We start from the raw sequence: 23,554 nt of genomic DNA, 5'->3' as shown, positions 1-23,554 counted from the left end.
AAAAAATCCCTTTTTGTTAATGATTCCTGAAATTTTGGACAGTTGGTAGCCCAGATTCTGAATTTGTTGGTATGCCCCATAAATGCTTCTTAAAATGCCACAGATCCACTGTACAGTCTGTTTACGTGAAAATCCTGTTTCAAAGCACGGGGAGGGGGACAGAAGAAAAGGGACCTGCTGAAATGTACTTGTTACTTCTTGGGGTTAATTTTGATTTGCTGAGCTGCTCTTGACCTTTTACTATCCCAGACTTTTACTACCCCCATTTCCCATATTTACACTAAGATCCCTCTCCATAGCCATGAGTAAGAGCAGGATGACCACAGCCACTTTGTAGAACCACAGTCAATAACTTCAACTGTGATCAAATGTTGGTTACTGGGGCAAATGTTTTTTTCATTTTCAGCTAGGGAAACTAATATTTATCATTTATACAGCATTCCACATATCTGAAACACTGAAAACATTTTAAATTGATTAATCCTGTCTGTCATACACATTGAGGTCAAACTTGCTTTTATGGGCAGCAGTATTACTCAGGATTAACTCAGCAGAATTCAGCTTCTTCAGCATTACATGATAATATAATTTGGCTTTTAGTAATTACAAATATTTTAAAGAGGTTAAAACATTGAATGAAATTTTGTCCTGATCTGCAAAGCTCTTGCTGTGGTCTACAGGATTCCACAGTTTTAGGCAATGGCAGGATCTGCTCATTTTGAGGTTATGTTTGTGTAAGGGATAAAATTTATGCCTGAGACAAATTCACTGAACAGAGCTTTTTGCCAACACCACAGGCCCTTGCCACATCTGCACTACAAGTGCAAAAAGTCAGAGCAGGGCAAGAGGTTACTGAATCTCCACCTGGCTGCACCAGTGCAAATACAGGGAAAAGGGAGAATTTCTCTTACTGCTGAGGAAGAGTGGAGGGCTGGCACACAGAAAGGACAGTGAGCACACACCACTAACTAGGGCCAGTACAGCAAATCTTCACCCTCCCTGTATTAATGCACTTTAACATATTGGATATATATTTAAATATCTGTAGGTTAAAAAAAAAAAAAAGAAACAGTCTCTCCCTAAACAAAGAGCAGATTGTTAATTCCTACTCATGACCACAAGAGGAAAACCAAGAAATAACTAGGTTATTTTATAGCTTGGGAGATTTAGCATACACATTAGGAATATGCTTTCCAACCTAAAGGATTGTTAAAAACCAAAATGGGTTAGCTTGGAAGGCCATGGACCAGAAAGGCTTTAGGAAATGGGAAGTTTTAAGAGCATTTAAGCATACTTGCATTTAGGATGGTCTAGGACACAGCTGATCAGCTCAGTGGGGGATGAAGCACCAATCTCCTGAATTCCCAGACAGCTCCTCAGTGCCACGATTCCATAGGGGTACAGCTGCCCTTAGTCTGGTACAATACAAACAATCCTGAAGGCAAATGACCAACCTGAAACAATTGTACAACTGACTAAATTAAAGAGAAAGGAAATGTCCTCACAATTTTCTTACTACTCTTTATCTCAAAGTTATGTATTAAATTGGGTCAGACAAGAAAACAAACATCATATTCTGATGCAATCCAGTCCTGTCTGTTTTGCCCACATCACTGTTTCTTTTTCCCTATCTTGATTACAGATCAGAGTAGTCCAGGCTTAAAATTGTAGTTGTCAGAACAAGAGGTCACTTGAGTCATTGCAATTTCCAGAAATGTGGCTTATGCCCTCAGAATTTTCTCTGGCAAGGTTTTATTGAAAATTAAACATATTCCATATCACCCTGTTTTTGCAAAACTTTAAAAGAGCTGACAAAGTGGGACAGAATGGCTGAAGGGTTTCTGCTTGGGTTTTTCTGACTTCATAAACATTAGAACAATACATTCCTGGTTTGGCCACTTTTATGGCTGACTGCCTGCACTTCTGGTAAAGAAATGTTTAAATGAACCAAACTGTAAACTGATGCCCCATTGCAGTCATGGTGACTGCAGCACCCCATTAGAGAGGGCAAAACATTTTGATTTGCCTTGGAACCAAACTCTTCACTGCTGTAACTCCTTTGATCTGTGTAAACCTGACTTTTGCTTTTTTAGTTTTTCAAATTGCAGCTTGAGTTTTCACATATATATTTTTTTACGGTAAAAATTACATTTGTCTGTAAAAATATAAACCCTGATCTGAATGCACTCTTGGTCACCTAATACTGTAAAATTAGAAACTGAAAGCTGAAAGGACACATTCAAGAATATATAGTCATTCTAATTCATGTTAGAGGAAACAAAACGAAAAAATCATGAGATAGAATTCACTAATTTTTTCCCTTAAATACCAATCTTATTCCCACAGTAAGATTACTATAGCTAGTGTCTAGAAAGCTAATTTTCAGATGTGCACCAATACTTTGCCCATAAGTATAATCTGTAAAGATGAATGTGGAATACAGATGTTAAAAACATTACATCAAATTCTGGTCCAAACCAAATTATATTCCTACTTTGTCCCAGTAAATCCCCAGCACAGGTTAAAAGGCATAACCAGCACCCAACAGAATAAAAGCTGAGCACTGGGAAAAAGCTTTACTGTATCAACCACACTGAAGCAGGAATAAAAAATACTAGCATGAAAAAACAGTAGAAAGTAAGCTACGTTTATTCTCTAAATGGCAGGGAAAAAAGTCCATATTATCTGTGGTTCTCAAATGCTTCAGAAGATTGCAGAGTATTTAGTGAAAATCTTTCAAAATTGCCAACTAAACTGATGGACATCTTGTTTGTACATGTTACATTACCAAAATTGGGCATTGCTATATTTAAATGAGATTTTGTGGAAGCTTTTCAGGTCTTACCAGTTTCAGACTAAACCAAACAGTGGTTCATTGAAATTGAAACATTTTACAGTCAGTCTGGCCTAAAGACAAGCCTTAAGTGACTTTAATTCTGGAATTGTTTCAATTGAAAAAAGAAAGTTTAAAGTTGCTATGCTACTTATGTTAATTTGGTTTTGCTACACACAATTTTTCCCAGCTTTTATATTTATTAGTTATATTTCCAAGATTTTAATATCTGCCTCTAATTCTTTTTTCATTTATTTTGTATTCTAGGTGGGTTGTGAGAGGTGTAGTCCAGGTGGGAAAGGCTGCATTACAGTGTTCAGAAAGTATGCTATAAAATGTAATTCTTAGCAGCATCAGCTGTAACTTCATGGGCTAACAGCAGCTAATATATGAATCTAGCATCTGGGACAGTGTCACACCAATAAGCCTGTTAATTTACAACAAGATTTCAATTTTTGTTTATAAATAAATAAATAAATAAATAAATAAATAAATAAATAAATAAATAAATGTATATAAACTGACTGTGGTCCTCACACACCCTAACATACCCACTTCTTACTGTTCAAAGAGAGCCCATTTTAAGCAAAAATGATACATGCCTTACATGAACACAGTTGTCCTAAAATCTGCAGCTTTATCTTTCAGGTCCAGCAGTAATTCCTATGTTTTCCTGGTTCTGTAACCTTTATACAACCATGGAGGCCAATCCCAACAAATCTGTAAAAAAACCCCATGTTTCCCCACTTTATGAACACAATTCACCCTCACAGACTATTAAGCCTGATCTAGTTCACTAGCAGGCCCAGCTCGTGGCTCTAATAATTTTGCTCTTTGAGTTAATTATTTTTACACATTCCTTGCTTTGTAGTACTTTGTATTTGTAGTTACAAAGCACCTTGGGGTGGGGGGCAGACAGACCACTCTTGCCCATCTTCCTCCACTCACTAAACAGTTGCACAAGTTTGGGTTCTTAGGTAACTCTCTAAAAGACTTGGATGTTTTTATTATTAGTCTTGTTTTGAAACTCTGTATACCCCACTGGAGAAGACAAAGCCTTCCACCTCACACTCATCCTCTTCAGTCATGGGGATGACTCTTACTTCACTGTTTGAAGGAATCACATACTTTCTACAAATTTTGTGTATCCAGGACCCCTAAGTGAATTCATGGCCTTTCACCTGAAAGGATCAGTCTGTCCTGATCAAACTGCTCTTCCAGGAACAGCAGCATGTTTCAAAACACTCAGATTCTCCTGGTAGTGACAGCTCCTATGGAAAGGGTGGTGAGAGGGCAGTCATTACAGTAGGATTGCAGGCCTGAGCAAATTGAAAGCTGATTTTAGGGTATTTGCAGTCCCCTGAAACAAATGTTCTTGTATTGGCCATTTGAAAGTGAAAATTGTACTATCCATGCCAGGTTAGCCCATCAGATGTGCTGGAAAAGTGGTGGCTTTATAGAGTGGCATAGCTGAAAATGAAGGCCTGAGAGGAGGTTACAAATTACTGCTCTGTGCTTTCCCCAGTTTAGGGGAGGTGACGTCTTGGGGATCCCATCTTAGATAAAAAGACATAGGATAAAAGGCTGAAATAAATGACTCATGATCATTAGCTTCTTAGTCATGGGAGAACTACAAAAAGCACCTACAGGTGGTTAGATTTGCATGCTGTGCATTCATCCTGTGGCCTCAGTGAGTTTCTCAGTGGAAGGAACAGAGCCTGATCAGCGAGCTGGAAATGCAGCTCTGCAGGATGCTGCCTGCCCTCCTCAGTGACTCTGATGATTACTTCATTAGGTTGTTTAATGGAGCAAATTTTCTACCTACACCTAGATTTTAAACAAGATTGCTCTTATTCTAACTTTCCATATATTCACCAACTTCAAACCTTTCCAGAAATGACAAAGAGTAGAGCAGCAGCAAGCTGTATTACTCTCAACTGACTTCACTGCCTTTAGTTCAGGCAATCTGAGTTGTCCTGATATTTAAAGTGACCCATGAAACTGCTCTTTACATTCAGAACTAAAAATATTATTTCAGGATTTTGAGAAAAAGAGATATGTACAAGTAATTAAAATGTAGAAAACAAAAGTGAGGGTGTTTACGGTAAAATATTGAGGTGTTCTTAAGGTACCTAAATAATTGTAACCTCACTTCAGAGAGAACTCACACAACAATCAGAAAATTGGAATTAAGGTATTTGGTTCACTTAGCTTTTAAGTAATTAAAACTGGTTTCTAAAGATGTATTTACATTTTTATGTAATTTTTTTCCCAGCCTGAGAATACCACTCAAGGCTATTATTCATGAAGTTCTTAAAACAAAACTTTGTAGAAACATTCATTTTGCACAATAAGGGACATATAACTCATTAGCTAACCTCATCAGGCTCCCAGTCCACAAAGCAGTATAGAGCATCTAATCTGAGGTCCTTAAGCAATTTAGAGCATGAAAACTAAGCAAGCTTCTTGTTCCCATAACCAAGAGCCACAGTCCCACAGTTTGTGTGCCCAGCACCACCCTGCACATTTCCCTACCCACAGTCCCTACTAGGAATGTGTGAACATGTAAAACCTTCTGCAACTGCAAGGCACTGATGTTTTCTGCGGCCAAGGAGCAAGGTAAGAAAATGGGTTTGGCAAGTAGTGAACACAGAATCAATCTGCATCAGGAGGGCCCTTAAGGATCATCTAGTCCAACCCTCTGCCACGGTCAGGGACATCTTTTCCTGCCATGGAGGAGGTTGCACTAAGTCTCATCCAAACCTGAACATTTCCAGGGATGGGGTGTCCACAACTTCACCTGGGCAATCTGTTCCTATGTCTCACCCACCCCTCACCATAAAACATTTCTTCCTTATAAGCAATCTAATCTACTCCCTTACAGTTTAAACTATTAGCCTTTCTCCTACCACCACAGGCCTCAGTAAAAAGTCATACTCCATCTTTCATACAAGCCACCTTTAAGTAAAGAAAGGTCACAATAGTGTATTCCTGTAGCCCTCTCTTCTCCAGGCTGGGCAAATCCAACCCTCTCAGCCTGTCCTCAACATGAAAGGTGCTCTAGCCCTTTGTGACCCTCTTCTGACACTGCTCCAACAGGTCTGTTTCTTTCCTGTGCAGAAGATGCCAGACCTGGATGCAGAACTCCAGGTGGGGTCTCAGGAGAACAAAGAAAGAGGGGCAGAATCCCCTCCCTCTCCCTGCTGCCACACTGCTTTGGATGCAGCCCAGGACACAAATGGCTTTCTGGGCAGAGAGTGCACACTGCCAGGTCATGTCCAGCTCTCCTCCACCAGCATCCCCAAGTCCTTCTCATCAGGGCTGTTCTCAATCCCTCCATCCACCAGCCTGTACTGATACTGGGGATTGTCCCAGCCCAGGTGGAGGACCTTCCTCTTGGCCTTGTTGAAGCCCATGGGTTCATCTTGATCTCCTGAGGCTTCTGAAGGACACTGCCAAGTGCAGACTGTTTCTGCAGCAATTGAACTGTCCCCACCGGTCTGCAGCTGCTTCCTGCCCTAGGGCCAAAGCTAAAAGCAATGTGTGAGCTACAACTGATAATTAACATTAGCTGGCTTTTGTGCCTCTGAAAAGCAAACCACTCATTTACATGCCTTCAAAAAGATACTTATGGAAAATAAAGTATAAAATGGAAATTAGAAGGTCTAGGTGAGAATTTGACAAGCAAATACTCATTGATGTAAGGAAAATTAAAGGGAACTTTATTACAATATTAAAGATGCAAATTATGGATCAATGGCACTCCCAGGCAAATAAAAACAACAATTACAAAGAATAAAGCCTCTGTATGCCTATTCAAACACGAGTTTCAGAAAAACACAAAGAAGCGTAATAAGGATTGTAAGAAGTTGGGCATATATTTTACATTAAAGGATATTAAATACACTCCTCACCTTGGAACAAGGAAACTGTGATAAATGCATATAAAATCCTGAGTGGAGAATGATAATGCACTTTTTTCTTAACTTAAAAACTACAGTACACCACATAAAATTATCAGGCAGGAGAATTAAATAGACAGATGTACTCTTTTCCATTTATTAAATCCTTAAACTAATTATCATAGGATTTTTTGGATTAAAAAAAAAATTAGTATATTCCAGATTGTCTTGATTCCTTAATTTTATAATCTGGAAGAGTTGCAAGAGTAGAAAAAAAAAACCTTTTATGCTTTTATATATTCTTTCTCTCAGCATCTATTACTGGCTACTGTGAGAGGCAAGATGTTATTTAGATGGACCTTTGATCTGACTGGCTTAGTGAGTCTGAAGTTTTACACAAAACAAATAATCACCCATGTTTAGCAATTTTTTCCCTAGCAGAGAACATTGATGACAATAATATTTTTCTTGTAATAAAAATACAAAAACAGCAGAAGGATTACAGAGGAAATAACATAGATGTTATAAACTGATAAATTTAAAATAAAACATGGGCAGGGTACATCCAACACTGTAAGAATGAGAATGTTCATGGGCTAGCATACAAACCTTCTCATTAAAATCATCTAACTATCTAATAGTACTTTAAGTCAGTAACATGTGCATATATCCACAAAAATATGGCTTAAAAAGATTTCTAGGAACTATAAAATAAGGATCTTTATTACTAGGTGAAGTGGTTGACACAGTCTCTAATGACAGACTTATGAAAGGCCTGACCATGATCATGATAAGCCAAACACCTCTGGCCATGCAAAGGAAAACCACACTCCTGAGTGTCCTGAGAAAATGGAAAAAACAGTGCCTATACATTACTTCTGGGTTTTAAAGTTGGTTTTTCAAAGGCCTCCTCAGAAGATGTTCAGGAAAAGCTACAAGCATGATCTAGAGGATAGAAAACAGCTTCTCTGAAGAAAAATTTAAAAGATTAATTATGATTGACTTAGGAAAGAGCACAGAAGACTAAGTGTGCTATAGGAAGGATGGAGCAGGAGTTTGAAATGAATTCAAAGCAATTAAATGATGGAAGTTTCTTAAATAATTCTCTAACTTTTCTCTTACTTCTCATGTACCCTGTAATTAGACTGTGATAAAAAAGGTCTTTGAGCCTAAAACTTAAAAAGGAATCAAACATTTTTATGGATTTTGAGAATATGTATAGTTCTAATTAATCTGAATACCCTGGAATATTAAATGTTACACTTTGAGGATAAATCAGTCTCTGACTATCAGAGATCAGAATGAAACCTAACATTGAAGACAGGTGCACAGTATCATTATTTGGCAACCACAAGGCTACTTGCACCTTTCTCAGAAGCTGACCAAAGTTCTTTGGAACTTACCATTTTTGAAGGTACAACAACGCCTCCATATGCAATTTTAAGTAAATTTTTGGTTTCTGTACTCCTGCTGTGATAAGACAAATTATTTGTGCTGTGGGAAGAGGTGGAATCAAGCCCAGTTGCAGCATTCCTCAGTTTTGGACTGATGTCATTTCTAGTGGAATGAGGAGTCAATGGCCCAAAATGGGAGAAAGAGGAAGAGGACAGTAAAAGGTGACTTTTTGTTTAGAACCCAGGGCAGACTGGGCTATTAAAAAAATCAACACTAGTTAGAAGAGTTTTTAGAAAAAGACACAAAAAATACAGAAAATAGATTACCATTGTCATACTGTGCTAGTGTAATCACCTAACACTGCAGTAATATTCTACTTAAAAACAGTTGTGTCTTCCTGAGGAAAAAAATCAAGTATTTTTAGTAATAATTCTTATGATTGAGAAATCTAGTGACTGCTTTCTTCTAAAAATACATGTACTGTCTTTCAAAATGAGAATTTAATGCTTTCATTTGTAGCTGTACACACCTAATGTAATAACACCCAGTTTATTGTTGCAGTACTGAATGCATAACTTAGCTGCATATTTCCCCCCTATTTTTGTACTTATAACATTGTAGAAATAACACATGCATAGCAGAATTGATTCTGTGGCATTTTACCATGTCCCACTGAGCTGGGAACCAAGCCTGCAAAATCATACTCATGAGAATATTCCCCCCAAGTCAGGTCAGAGAATAAAAGCTCCTCACATGAGTAAGGCTACAGGAATAGACTGCAGGAGGTCAAGGTCAGTGGTGAGTTTTGGCTGAGTCAGGGTTGGAGGATAAGGCCCTTATGAATCCTATAAATAGCTCATTGTTAAAAGAGGCCAGACCTAATTCTGGAAGTATTTTGGAAGAAGAAACCATTGCGTGACTGATGACGTGCACCTACCCAAGCCTCTCTGATTTATTAATGTGACATTTGTTTGGAACCAACATATAATAAATAAAAGATATTTTTAGGATGTGCCAGGGAAATGTATTCAGATTTTTAGAGAATAATTTGAGTATATTAAAAATGCTGCACAGTATCAAAGAAATGGTTGTTAGAGTGCACAAGTAAGTGTTAAAAAGCAGTGGATTGATCCTGATGGAAGCAGAAAAGCAGGCCAAGCAGGCTAACAGTAGGTTTTACTCACCTGACTTCAACCAGCTAAAAGCTCATACCTAGCCTCCTTTTACAGTAAGTCAAGGGAAGCAGGTGTCTCTAGTACCATTAACCACGTCCTAAGGCTGCAGTTAGGCAGAAACTGACACTGACCTAAGTGAGCACCAGCATCAGGAAAAGCAGTGTCCCCAAGGTCTTCTGCCCAGAATGAGTGGTTTATTCCAGTTCTGCAGAGTGACTTCATTTTTGTTGACATAAGGGTTCAGTAACCTTGATAGATAGCTGACATTACTGAAACCATCCTCTTCCACCTCCTTCTTTCTTCCCTCAAAGTTACTTCTCAGTTGGATCAGTCCTCTGGTCTGGAAACTATGCCAGCAGTGGCTGGGCAATGGACCAGAGCAATGCTGGGCAAAAATGACTGCTTCTTTCAAGTTGAATGTCAGAGGAAAGCATTTTGCAAAGAGTCTGGATGAGCCATGTGAGTCTAACACTTCACTGCCACCAGTACAGGGAGATCTTCTATTCCATTCCCTCCCTGCTGCCAGGACCACACAACCACTGCTTCCCTCTGCAATGGCTGTGGACTTGGAAAGGCCTTCTGTCACTGGAGACACCTTCAGATACTGGTAGAGAATTAAAACATTTAAAAAGTAAATAGATTTTAGTGTGTCAGCCAGTACAGCTGGATCACAGAGGTGTTAGATGGACAGCAGAGCTGGCAAACGAAGAAAGAGGCTGAATGACCTGGGGATGAGGAAGGGAAAAGAAAACAAGAAGGGAATGAAGTCTGGGTCCATCCTTTCAACAGTCATGAGCTGTTAGATCAGCTGCCCATCAAACTGCACCCTCAGGGCCACCTTCCATATTACACTGGATATGATCTAATTGGAGGCAGACATGGGAAGGGACAGTGCCACTTTCCTCCAGGCTTTCAGCTGCACATTCCCAATAGGCAGGGGAGCAGAAGTGAGGGGAGAGGAGAGCCAGCATCCACAATCAGATAAAATGCACCATAAATTAACTGTTAAAACTGGGTGGTTTCAGTTACTCTCTGGAGTTCTTATATTTCCTCATTAACTAAAAGGATCCTAGACAAAAAAAAACCCCTCACACTAGAACCCTATTTTCAAAGTGCCTGAAGGTCAGTGAGACAAAAGTCAGACTGATGTGTTCATTCTGTGCTGTCCCTGTCTATAGTCTCCATCCTACAGCACCTTACATTTTGAAGGAATGCATTTGTGCTAAATATTTCTTTCATTTTACAAGAAAAATTATAATGGAAAGACATCCAAAAAGTGTAAGAAATAGGAGCTGATCTGCTGATACATACATTATGATACTAATTACCAAGATAATTGCAACTCTGTTGCTAAGTATTGACACTGTCCTCTTGCAATTCAAAATGAAATCCAAACTGAAACATCACAAAGGGAAAAAACACCAAGTTTCTAAACCCTGCTGATGAATCCCAATCAGGCTGGAGCAGAAGAACAAACATAGAGCCAAGAGCTCCTCCAACAGCTGTTGAGACAGTGTGTGCTCACAGGGCTTTCAGGGGTTGTCTCTGGAAAGAACAAAGGAGCCTCAGAGCCCGGGCCATGGAGGGAGAAGCAGCGGAAACACAAATGTCACTTCGATGACAGTCAGAGACTTCCCGAAGTCCCATTCTCTTCCTCTGCCTCACTTTGAGGAATACCTTAACTGTTTCAGGAGCCTCATTCACTCATGTTCCTGGCTTGAGCATGGTACTGACTTCAGTGAAGCCATTTAAAAGAAGGTGCTGTTCAACACAAGCATGAATAGCCAGATTATTTTTTCATTAGCAGCTGAAAGACTATTTCCTATGATGAATTATTAAACAAAGTACACAAAAGCACCTCCATGAAGCACTGGCTTTCATAACAGATGCTGACTGATTTCAGTGAAATAACTCAGATCTGTGTTGATATTCAGTGATTAAAGAGACTCAGAAAAGGTAATCTCACACACTGAAATAAAGGTATTTCATTCTACTAACTCTGAACTGCACACTTTACTACTAAAATATTGATTTCAATTTGCATCTTATTTGTGTTGCCAAGAGGATTTAGTAAGCATATTAAGCACCAACTTCAGGAAGAAATTTTGTGTATATTTTTTGTGTTTGACTGGATGAAAACATTCAAGGAAGCAACTGTCTAGACATGATGACAATAAACCATCTATGACTGGAACAGCAGGAGAAGAGGTTGCCCTCAGTAAGCAGTACTTCCCAAAAAAGTCATGAACTGTTTGCCAGGCTGTCATGTGCTCAAATAATTATTTCAGATATTCATTCTTCATAAGAAGTCCTATGTATAATTTCCTAAAGTGGAACACATGGATGGTTTATGGATCTGTGTTTTTGCCCATGAACAAAGCTTTGTTCTGTTGAGAGCTGAAAGGTGCCTTACACCAATCCATGCCATGTCAGGGGGCAATGCTTCATCAGACACACACTTGTGTCATGGCATAATTTTGTAATTCTTGCAGTATCAACTGTGTGAAAAGGGATTATAGGGACACAGGAAGTTAGCACAAAAATTGTTATTAGCAGTAAAATAATGCTGATGATGGTTATCAGCAGGGTCATTACTGCTCTCTAATGATTTCCCTGTGGTCAAGACTCAGTCCAAATAAAAATTCAAGGGAGATCCTCCTGCTACTAAGGCAGGAACAGATCTGTAAATTAAAAAGAAAATAGAGAAATTTAATTTGTCTCTTTTTTTATGAGAGCTTTAGTTTCACATCCCACTCCTGGAAGTTGCTCCATTGGGATCAGCTCTTGTGCCTGCACAGCTTCAGACTGGAACTAAAAACCAAAATTAAGTGAGTCAGATAATCAGAAAAGGAAACTGAGTATAAATTGAGAGCAAAATCCACAATTTAGTTTCATGATGCAAGCAAAAGTGACAAATGGGTTATAACATTAATTTCATGTGACAGAGATAAGAAAATGGGTTGTTTCTTTAAACCAAGAGCTTCTTTCTCCATCTAGCAAAGTCAGGAGATGTTACCAAAAATATATCAGGCTCTGTCTTAATTCAAAGACTGCTGAAGGGTTTTTTAGATGCTTATGGCTTTTTTATCAACTGTTTAATTTCATGTATCAGGTTTAAGGTGGCCTGATACTCTATACTGAGTTATTTCTTGAACTCTGAATGAGTCAGCTTTGTGGTTTCTAAGGAATGTGTTGCGCTTCTAGGAAGTCAACTTGGAGCTCTGGGCCTGCAGATATGGCCTCTGATGTGCTTAGCCAGACTGATGGCTCAAGGAATACAGAGTTTTACATAATAAACATGAACTTTAGATCTGGGTACAGGAGACTTTCTCCACATGAAAATCTCCCCTTTTGCACATACTTACAGAATCAGTCAGTTCGTTGCTTTTGTTTCCCTCCTTTGCTTGCCTCTCCAGTTGTGTCATTTCCAGTTGTGCCATTCTCAAACTCATTAAATAGCCCCATCTTTTATCTTAAAAAATCCATCCATTCGGGACCTCTTGTCTGTTCTCTACTTTTGTGTCTGAAATAAATACTCCAGTCACATTTTCAAGCTTTATTTCACAACTGTGAAAATATAAGCTGAAATTCTTTCACAACCACTTGATCTAAGGAGCTTTAAGAAAAATGCTGAATACAAAACTTGTGGTAAAACTGTAAAAGTTGGCAATATGAAGATTGAGAAGAAGAGCATGCTTGCTTTGCATTTTGATTATCAACCTGCCTTTCATCCACATTTTGCAGACATACCTGATTCTGATCTGGCCTCTTTATAGCTCCAGATCTCAGCAGTGATGGGGAAAAACTTGGTACAGGGATTAGCTCTTATAACAGGCTCAAGTTGTTCTGTATGTTGAGCTTGGTGTGAGTTCTCACAGCACCTCCCCACTTTTATGCCACCTTTAACTGGCTGATATCAGCCAGCACATTTCAGAAGGGAAATGGTAATTAGGCTATAGATAGCCATGGAGTAGCACCTTATCAGTGCTACAAATATTTTCAACAGCTAAAATAACCCCAAGCAAACAAACCACAAACCCCTCTAAGATTACATGAAGTTTTACCTCCTTTGCAGTTGAAAAGCACAAACAGGCCAGGCCTAGTCTGAGAGGACATCCCAAGCTTTGCCAGCAGTTTACAGACAGACAATCCATCTATTCAACAAGCAATTTCAGAGTGAACAGCCTCAGAAAACAGGGATGCTACTTGAAGTTCTGGAAAACACCTGGTGCTTCCTGGGGAATCACAAGCAGGGCAACTCATCACGGGGCCTCCTGGTTTGTGAATGCCAAGTGACTGAAGCTCAACTCCAGGCCTCACTGACATGCTGAGGCACCTGGAGTCACTCCGTGGTGAACCTTCCTAAACGATTGCCCTTTCTCCTCTCTGGTGACCAGTGACAGCAGGGAATGGCCTGGAGCTGTGCCAGGGAAATGTAGATTGGATATCAGGAAAAAGTTCTTCACCCAGAGGATGCAGGGACACTGGAACAGCCTCTCCAAAGAGGCGGTCACAGCACCAAGAAGCGTTTGGACAACGCTCTCAGGCGCATGGTGTGATTGTTGAGGCTGACCTGCTCAGGGCCAGGAGCGGGACTCTGATGATGTTTGTGACTCCCTTCCAACTCAGAATAGTCTGTGATTCTTTCAGCCGGCCTGAGGAGGAGCCTGTGCGCCCGCTCCACGGGGAAAACGAGAGCCTTTGAGTCGGCGGGCCAGCAGCACGGAGACGGCCGGGCGGGCAGGCTCGGAGGCGCTGTGCCGCCGCGCTAGGAAGCGGAAGGGCCGGCGGCGCCGGGAGCGGGCCGGGAGCCGCCGGAACCCCCGAGGGCCGCCCCCCACGCAGGGGGCGGGCTGAGGGCAGCGAGCCGGAGCGGCGGCGGCCCGGGCCGGGCCGGGGCTATGCTGCTGCGCCTGGTGCCCGAGTTCGAGCTGCGGAGGGACGTGCTGCCCTGGCTGGCGGAGCGGGGCTGCGCCGCGGCTCTAGGTAACGCTCCGGGAGGCCGAGGAGAGCCCCATCCCTCCGGCCGGCTGGCCCTCCCTCTCTCCGGCCGCCTCCGTGCCCTCCCGCCCGCGGAGGAGCCGGGCTGCGGGGAGGCCCCCGGGTGCGGGTCCCCGGGAGACCCCCGGGCAGGCCCGCAGCGGGAGCTCCGGCCGCGGGGGCCGGGGAGGGCGGCGGGGGAGCGGCCCCGGGGCCCCCCTTGGCCCCTGGGTCCCCTCGGCCACTGGGCCCCCCTCAGGTGCCGGGGCTCGAGGGGAGCGACCCTCGGGTGCCGGGGGACTTGAGATGGGCAAGTTTGCTGTTCTCAAGGAGTTTCTGACATCCCGAAAACACTTCTACACATTTGCTACACTCCACAGCTTGTTTCTTCTTCCTGCTTCTTCACACGTTTGAGGCTTTCTCTTTTTCTTCTCCTCTCCTCCCTACCCCGCCAAAAAAAAAAAAAAAGTTTCAGCATTACTCCCTCTCCCACACTGCTCCCCTTTCTGGGGGGAAAAGCCCCACAGCCTGAACGCTTTGGTGTGCCTGGTGAACGAGTGCTGGTTTAAAATTAGATGCAGCGTCAGCTGTCACAGCACCGTGCGATCGCCGGCATAGCGAGCGCTCGGGGTGGTGGTTGGAAAAAAGTGACCTCCCGTGTTCTTGGCACTGTGGCTTTTTGCTTGTTATTCGTCTGCAGAGCAGCTGGCTCAGTTCTGCTTTTCAGAAACTGATGAAAAACTTAATCTAATAAAATTATAATACAGTAAAAGTTATTGCTTCGGTAGAAATACCGTCGATATGCAAGTGTGATGAACTTGAAACGCCTTCAGTTGTTTTTACTTTACTTAAAATACTTAACTTGCTTCCTGCATTGAGGGGCTGCTTGGTGACAAACCAGAAAGTATCAGCTCGGAGAATAAGGGAATTATTTAGCAACCCATCATTTAAAAAATCTGTTAAAAACTAAAAAATACTTCACATTTTCTGCATTTGCTGAATAATTATTGAAAGGTATATTGAAGGGATCTGAGGTAAAAGTCTGAAATTCTCCATGCATAATTGATTAATCTATGAATTTATTAGTTCATCAGTGATGAATTCAAAGATAAATCAATTTATATGCTAATGAAATAATGGTCTCAGAATGGCACTGACTTGTATTTGAGAAAGAGAAAATTGTATTGAGTCTTTTAAAATGTAATGGAGTCTTCATTCAGTAATGTCCCTGGTAATACAGAAGCATAAGAATCTAGTTTGGAGGGTGCATGTGATGAAATACCAGCCCTGCTGTATTGCATTTTAACTTATCTGTTCATAGTGACTTTCTCCTCATGCAGTGCTGTCATATTAGTAATGTGAAGGTGGGAGGTAGGGATTTGAAAAGATTAATTTAAACATCAAAGAAATATCTAATCACAGAAAGCAAGTAATTTTTAGGAGTCATGGTACTTTCTGTCAGTGTTTTCAGATGTTACTTATTCATATTTATTATTTTCTTTCCTAAGAAACTTGAAAGCACTTGATAGCATGTGAGAGCTGCTAATTGCGTGCAAGCTGGGAGTAGCTGTGATGAGAGGAAGGGAGCGGCAGGCAAAGTGAACCAGCCTTGTTCTCTTTATTCCACTTAATTTGGTATGAGCTGTGTATAATGGTCTTCAGGAAATCAAACTCTGCATCCTCCTGATTATGTTGGTAAAAGCTGTGTGCTGGGCAGGCAGGCTGGCTTGGCTCATTTGCAGCCCTTCATCTGCTGGTCTCAGCTGTGTGCCTGAGGAAGAAGTTGTAGTTCTATGTGCAGGATTTTACTGCAGGAATTTCCAAGGGCAGAGACCATTGCCACTTCTTTGCCTCCATATTCCCACTGACTGTTCTCTGGAGAAGAGAATCTCTTTTCTGACACAGAACTTTTTCAGCACCTTTAAGATGTCTGTGTCTGGTGATAGGTAAATTCATTGACATGGACCTTCTCTACCAAAATTCTGTGCTGAGGAAGTATTGCATGAGAAAATGTGGAGACCGTAGTACTCATCTTGAAAGTTTGAGGTGGTTGTTAAGTTCCAGGAAGCTTCAGATAAAAAAAAGAGAACATATTACCTTTGACTCTCCCAGCTGTCACCATCTAGCCCTAACATAGTGGTACTATAGTGTACTCTGAGTGATCTGAAACCAATAGAAAGTGATGTGTTGCTCAATGTACAGGAAGGGTTTTCATTGTCCTCCCACAATCAAATGGAAAATTTACTTTCTTCTGATAATACTTGAAAACAGTTTTTTTTTCCTTTCTTATCATTGCAAGCTGTACAAGCCAGTTTATAATATCAGGCTTGTCAAACTAAGTTTCACTAAGTGTCTTCCTTCTATCAACACTTCATGATAACTGCCAAGTAAATAGTGTCAGACTTGACTAAATGCTTGCAGAAGGTTGAGGAGAGTTCTTTATGTTGATGCTTACTGAACTGCAGGCCACCTTTACTATAAAATTGAGACCAATCATACAGCTTCAACCTTACTAAGGGCAAAACTTCCATTTCCAGTACAAATTCCATCACAGATAAACACAGTTTTGATGGCTGCAGTGATGAGAAAACATAAAAGCAGCATCAGGAAAGCATACATTTTTCTCACCTTGGGTACAATATTTTATCTTTTTTTCTGGTGGTTTTCTTTTTAATTTGTACTGCTTTGTCCAGATATGCTCTTCTCTTTCTGTGTCCATCTTAGCTTCCTGCTTATTTATTTCTACTTTAACAGTACTCTTTCATTCACATCCCAAATTTTGTGTCCTCCATTGTTTAGTTGCCTGTACTTGTAGGTATGTTGTATATATCTCTATGTGGTATTTGACCTTGTGGTTCTTTGAATTTCGGTGAGTTTTTTTCTTTATTAATTTCTTTTTGGAGGAGGAGGAGCTAAGAATGACACAGGAGAGGTAGTGTTGGTGTTATAGAAGTAATCTAAAGTCTAAAGATGTAGTTTATTTTCAGGCTTTCCTTTGAGATGCTGAAGAGGCAGGTGTGAGCAAATGATATTTTCCTCAGGTTTGTTCTCTCTTCCTGTAGTGACCAGAGGACTGCAGTATGGCTTAACCGTCTGAACCCTATGTTGTGTATAGTGAATTAATGCTAGGGGGTAATTTTGGTTTGGTTTGGTTTTTTTATTCTCTGAAAAAGCATATTCCATTTTCATAACAAAAGATAGTGGTAACTAAAATAATAATTCTGATGAAGAGGTAGGTGTTTACAAAAATAATGTTTTTCTTGCATGTTTTGAAGTCCCTTAACTATCTTTGTTGAAGTTATCAGATTAAAATCATGGTGTAAGAAGTACTCGCTCTTTTTCCAGAAAGGAGTCATTTTGGCTTATGCAAATAAGTATTTACAAGAAAAAAATGTATTTAGCATATTTGCTTTAAGTGTGCATAAATTATAGGATGAACTAGCTGAAATGAAAATCTTGTATTTTTTGTACTTTTTATTTCAGACACTTCTGAGAATTCATCAGCATTCTACGTTGTAAATGTTGAAAGAAATGGAAAAATTATTTATACCTGGAAGGTAAGTCCACCTTGGAATTTAATAAAAATATAGTTGAGAATAATACTCTTTGTGAATCTAATTGAGTTCTTGTAGTTTAATTTTTTTGAAGTAAGTGTTAGAACATGGAAACACAACTGATTACAACCTGGGGGGGTTGGGCAGTGGGAAAATACCTGTCTCCACTTCAGTCAAAGGTTAAGAATGATGAAATAGAGAGTAAAGTACTCACTTAAGTCCATAGGGTTTTTGCCCTTGATTTTTTGCTGGCCCAAAATCTCTCCATGAATGAAATGCAATTTCTTTAAAGCACTTCATAAACACAGAATTTCACACTCAATTTCTTAGTGAAGCCTAGCTATTAAATTCATGTGCAGTGCTTTAGTTAAATGTTTTCTCCTACTAAAATCTCTTAAGATACCATTTATCTAGCACTTTTTCTGCATATACTTTTCTGTAAGATTCATCTATAGCACTTTATTGCAAGTAGTCTGAAGTAACCCCTGTTTATTTGATGTCTTGAAGTATCTAGAGCTGGCTTCTTAACATAGGATTCTGCTCTCCATGGTATATGTTTAATTTTTACTTCCAAGTGGGTTTTCTAATGGTTTTAGAAAGTGAGACTTTGTCTTCTCATTGTTCTTTTGATGAGACAAGCTGTGCTTCTTGACTGTGTAGCTCAGAGGAGTTTGTACATCCAGCTGGATCCTGGAGGATCTTGGTTCTTGAGGAGTACAGAAATGAGATGAACTCCAGTAGAGTAGGGGTGCCTTTCATTCCTCTCTGGCTCAGCAATGCTAAAACTCTCCAGCTTCCCTAGGGTTAAGGGAAGAGGTGAGGCCTTCACCAAGGCTTTAACTTTAATATGCTTTCACTGTGGGTGGATGTTTCCTTTACTACAAGCATAGGGAGGGGAGTCTGTACAGAACAACAATAACCCTAAAAACAATTCTAAAGAGTGTGTCAAAGTTTGGGGTTTTTTTCATTGCTTAAGACTCTACAAGACTTAATACAAATAACCATGTAGCTCAGCAGGAGATCTGGTACTCTGTGTGTGTGGTGTTCCTGCTTTGTAGCACCTGTGGAATCTCACACTAGGCTTTTTTGGGCCTCTGTCAGTCTAAATGCCTTGTGTGCTCTTCAGGCCCTTGCTGGCACAAGGGGTGAGCTGTAGCTCCAGGTTCACATGGCTAGATGTAGGTGTGTGCCTGCATGCTGGCTGTTTAGGCTGCCACTGTAGCCTGTAGGGATGTGGCCAAGGCAGCTGGTGGAGCTTAGGGAGCTGCCACTGCAGCCTGTTCTTTGGGAGGAGGTGTGTGGGGTGGAGGGTGTAAGCTACACTGAGCTGGCCTGGCTTGTTTCCTTATGCATACAAATAGAAACAAGCTTTGTCTTTTACGTGAGAGATGTCGGTTTCTCGGCTGTTTTAATGACCTGGAAAGGCCCGGGGTGGCCTTGGGCAGCCCGTGCTCCAAAGGACGAAAAGAGGCTTCAGGTTTTTTCTCGGTCTTCAGTGTTTATTTGTTTTTTATCTAAAAGATTTTCACTCAGCCCAACAGAGGTCTGCACAGCAGCCAGCCATGAGCACACTGCGAGCCCCCGGGGCGGTCACTTATCTTTATACCCAAAACTACGTACACAATATTTACCTATTTCCCCCAATACCTTTCACCCTTCTTGACCAGTACACCTTTAGTAATAACCAATCCCAAAGTGCCAACATCACCACAGAAGATGGAGGCCAAGAAGAAGAAGAAGAAGAACAGGACACGCCCCAATTCCTCCATCTTACTTCTCTAAACCCCCCTGTACAGAAATCTTAAACCCTGTGTTTCACACTCTAATTAACTTATCCCTTCACCATTCACCCAGTGAGATCCTCCCATCCTCATACAGGTGTCGCCTCCCGTGCAGGATCAAAGTCCAGCCCCAGACACTTCTGGCAACATTCCAGGACTCCCGAGCCCCCCAAGGGTGGTCTCGGTCACTCTGCACCTCAGTCCTGAGGTGCTGAGATCCCACAGAGAGACAGTCAAGTGTATTCTGTGTGAAACCAGGAGAAAGTGGACTCTGAGTTTTATTTCAAGCTTATTTTAGAGTATTGTGTTGTACTGTGGTTTTGACAGCGTCTGTATTTTGTGCCATTAATAGTTAATGTAGAGGAATATATTTTTAACAGAAGTGAATTTTATTTGCAAGGTAATGCAAGAATCTTCAGAGTGCACATGAAAACAAGTGTCCTAGTTTATGCCCAGTCATGGGCATTGATGTAGCTCTGTTACCAGTCTTGTGAAGTGTATTTTTCAGTATCTAAGTAAGATGGTGTTAACATTTCAAACACACTTGAAAAAAAAGTTATTTGTGAAAGCACTTGCTTAATCTTAAATTAGGAGTCCTGGAGCCTGTGTCTTAATATAAAGACATTTTGTTTTCCTTGTTTAAATCAGAAGTCAAAGACTTTTGTCATTGCCACAACAATAATGACACACTCAGAAATAGACCCCTTAGGAAGCAAATACTCAGGCTTTTGTTTCAACTTCACAAAGCACGATGCCATAAATTTGTAAATAACCACAGATCTCTGCCCTCTCCCCCTAAGCAATTGTTAAAAACAATGAAGCTCACTGTGGAAGTAGAAGCCTGTGTGGCTGGATTTAATGTCAGTAGTTTAGCAATTTAGTGCCTATACCCAGAGTACATTAATACACGTCAGTTTGATTTGCTATCCAGTATATGCTGTAAAGCAGAATTTTCTTTTCCAATATATTTGGGAAATTTAATGTATGGTAAAAATAATGTAGTAGTAATGTTTTGATTTGTAGTCCCAAACATTTGTACGTGCTTCAAACAAAATCATCATATATTATTTATCAGCATGCTAGAAAGGATATTTATTATGTTACTCTTCAAAGGCAGAAGGCTAATGGTGAGCTTATAAAATACTTAGCCTTCAAGCAATCACTTCCTAAGGCAGTGAAATCCTTTTTCCAGGCTACAGCCAGATCACTGGGAGCTGATTTTTGGTGATGTTCGATGGTTCTGTGCCCTCTTTTGACTCACCAAGTTGGTGAGGTTCAGAATTCCAGCCTTAAACCTCCAGGGGCCAGAGCATCCCTACTGATTCTTGTACAGACATCTCTCTTCCTGGCCCTATTGCCTGTGGCTAAAACCAGTTTAGAAGCAAAGTGAGAGAGAGGCATTAGGTTTATGCAATGGCTTGTGGGCTGTGGATTGGCCACATTTCAGCTTTATCCCATGTGTTAGTTCTAAAAGGAAAAAATAAATCTTTGTTCCCTTGGAATTAGAATTTGCTTTCTTGGAATTAGATAATTAACTGCCTGTTTATTTACAGGAGAGGGAAGTGTGTGAGGGTGTGTGTCAAGGGGCTGGGAGTCCAGGGAGGTAGGGAAAAAAAACCCCAGTGTTTAACTTTGTGTATATTTATATTGCTGTTTGTTTCCATCCATAGGGAAACCAGAGAAACACTCACATTGGATTGTATGATCTTCAAACGAAGCAAAACGAGGTGAGAGCAATACCAGGTTTCTCTCTGGTGACAACTGTGCTGTAGTGTTTCAGATTTTGATGTTTTGCAACACAGTATGTTATGTCCTTAAGGGGTGTATCCTTGTTGGAAACAGAAAATATGGGATATTGGAATGATTCTCAGTAGTGTTAGAATGCACCACATTGCAGAACATCTGAGAGGCTTGAGAATAGTAAAGCATCATGTCTGCAATCTTCATTTCTAAACAACCTTTTAAACAACAAGTCCTTTCCACTTCCCTTCATATTGCACACATGTGCCAAGAAGTAAATGTTTGGGGTTTTCTTTATATGTGTTTATTCTTGGTCTGTTTGGTGATACCATTATAAGAGATTATTTTATTCTAAAACTGAACACATTGCAATTCAATAACTAAAATCATGACAAGTTTTTGAAGGTGTCCCCATAGTAGTATGAAATGAGTGAAATTTTGTTTTTATATAAAGGTCTGCTATGCTCTAGTGGCAACACAGAGCTCAAAAGCACCATTAAAAAACAAACATGAGTAAAAGGAGAACTATTATGATGGCAACTTGAAATGTGGTTCTTCTGGGCATGAAAAGATATGGCTTAAAGATAAAAACTGTGGGACAGCAGTGTTTTTCTAAGAAGCAATTACATGGTTTCCTTTATGGAGTTTGAAAAAGCACAGTTATTAACATTACTGTGTTTCTCTGTAGCACCTCTATATGTTTGAGAAGAATCTGCACATAATCAGCTGTTCAATCAACAATGAAAGGACCTTATTGGGTAAATATGTGCTTTATCATTAGATATTTTTGGTCAAGATTTAGTTTAGTAGGATGATACATTTGGGTTTAGAATTACTTAAATGTAATTAAATGTTAATTAAACCTATATGTTGCCCACAGCAATTTATGAATTTCTGTGGATCCATCACCAGATAATGTAGGTAACAACATAAAGACACAGCTGTGACAATATTGCTGTTTTAATAAATCATCTAAGACACACTGCCCCTTTGTTCACTTTCTCCTCCTGCATTTGTGCATACCTGCTGCATCTAGAAGAGCTTCTGACATTCCTTTAACATAAATGTTTTTGGTAAAAGAATTGGTATGCTCATTCTTCAGGGATGTTTGATGAGATTAATGTCCAATATGCACACTCACTGTGGTTTTGTTGGTGTTTTCTTCTCCCACAGCAGTCAGCTTCTGTCAATATACAGAGGAAGAAAGAGCAACTCAGCTCTTACAGTCAGGTACTGCAAGTGGATTTTTAATACTGTTTGAAATATTGTACCTTTTTGCTTTCTTTCTCAGGTATTTCTGTTTAAAAAACAAACTTGCTTACATCAAAGAATATTATCTAAAACTTCTTCTTTTTGCAGTGTCCAAGTATTTAACCTTGCTAATTGAAATTCATCCCATTAATAATGTGAGAGTGCTAAAGGCTGTGGATAGCTGTGTTCGAGTACAGGTAAATTATTAGTTATCCAACTAATCTGAAGATAAGCCAATTTAATCTGCTGTGCTAGAGAGAAAACATGGTTTAGTGCAGAAATACCTCATGTTATCTTGCAACTGTTACAGAGGTAATGTCCCCTGTTTCTTCAGAGAAATAAAGAAATGAAACCTCATAAAATGTGTGGTATAGAATATTTCTCCAGCGTGAAGGCTACTTTTTTATTGCTCTTCAGTCTTCCATAGTTTGCAGTTATAGTGACTGGTGACTATTAGTATGTAATAATAGCTATTTTTATTAATTAAATATCATTAGTGTGTCTGATTAAATTTAAAAATACATAAATACCCAGCTGAAAAAATACAAAAAAAAAAATAGATAAATGTTCTAAACTACTTTGGTTTTTACTTATTCTGTGAAATTTTCTGTGTAGTTTCTTTATCCAGTTGAAGGCAGAAATGCTTCCAGAGAAAGTCGTCTCTTGCTAGTTTCAGAAGATAAATGTGAGTTAATGTTTTCAAAGTACATTGTCATTCTTTTACTTCAAGATGATTGTTATAGATTATATTTTTGGTAGACTTTTATTGGGGAAAAAAAACCAGGAAAAAGAAGGGTGTGAGTTATTCTAGATATTCCAAAGGTCTTTCAAAAACTGTGTCATTTACCAGATTTTTTTCAATGTTAACAGAATGACCATCTTTGTCTACAGTTAGTTGCTTAGCTCTTGCATTCATCAGTTATCTTTATTTCTAAAAAATCTA

The 23,554-nt window shown here is 40.0% G+C and overlaps 1 protein-coding gene across 4 annotated transcripts in view; it reads left to right on the top strand.

Annotated features, from left to right (window-relative positions):
* The first annotated feature begins 14,206 nt into the window (after positions 1 to 14,206).
* GSAP (gamma-secretase activating protein) overlaps positions 14,207 to 23,554 on the top strand; it is a 45,436-nt gene continuing 36,088 nt past the window's right edge. For 2 of the 4 annotated variants that reach the window (XM_063155574.1, XM_063155572.1), the window contains exons 1-7: positions 14,207 to 14,291; positions 17,769 to 17,842; positions 21,291 to 21,347; positions 22,049 to 22,118; positions 22,534 to 22,590; positions 22,720 to 22,808; positions 23,227 to 23,296. In XM_063155574.1, coding sequence (XP_063011644.1) covers positions 14,207 to 14,291; positions 17,769 to 17,842; positions 21,291 to 21,347; positions 22,049 to 22,118; positions 22,534 to 22,590; positions 22,720 to 22,808; positions 23,227 to 23,296 — 502 coding nt within the window. The remainder of the gene's footprint in view (positions 14,292 to 17,768; positions 17,843 to 21,290; positions 21,348 to 22,048; positions 22,119 to 22,533; positions 22,591 to 22,719; positions 22,809 to 23,226; positions 23,297 to 23,554) is intronic. The other 2 variants (XM_063155573.1, XM_063155575.1) reach the window with 2 other exon arrangements.

This window comes from Melospiza melodia, chromosome 4 (assembly GCF_035770615.1).
Source record: "Melospiza melodia melodia isolate bMelMel2 chromosome 4, bMelMel2.pri, whole genome shotgun sequence".
NCBI lineage: Eukaryota > Metazoa > Chordata > Aves > Passeriformes > Passerellidae > Melospiza > Melospiza melodia.
The sequence above is the reverse complement of the archived record's forward strand: the minus strand, read 5'-3'. Positions and strand labels throughout refer to the sequence as shown.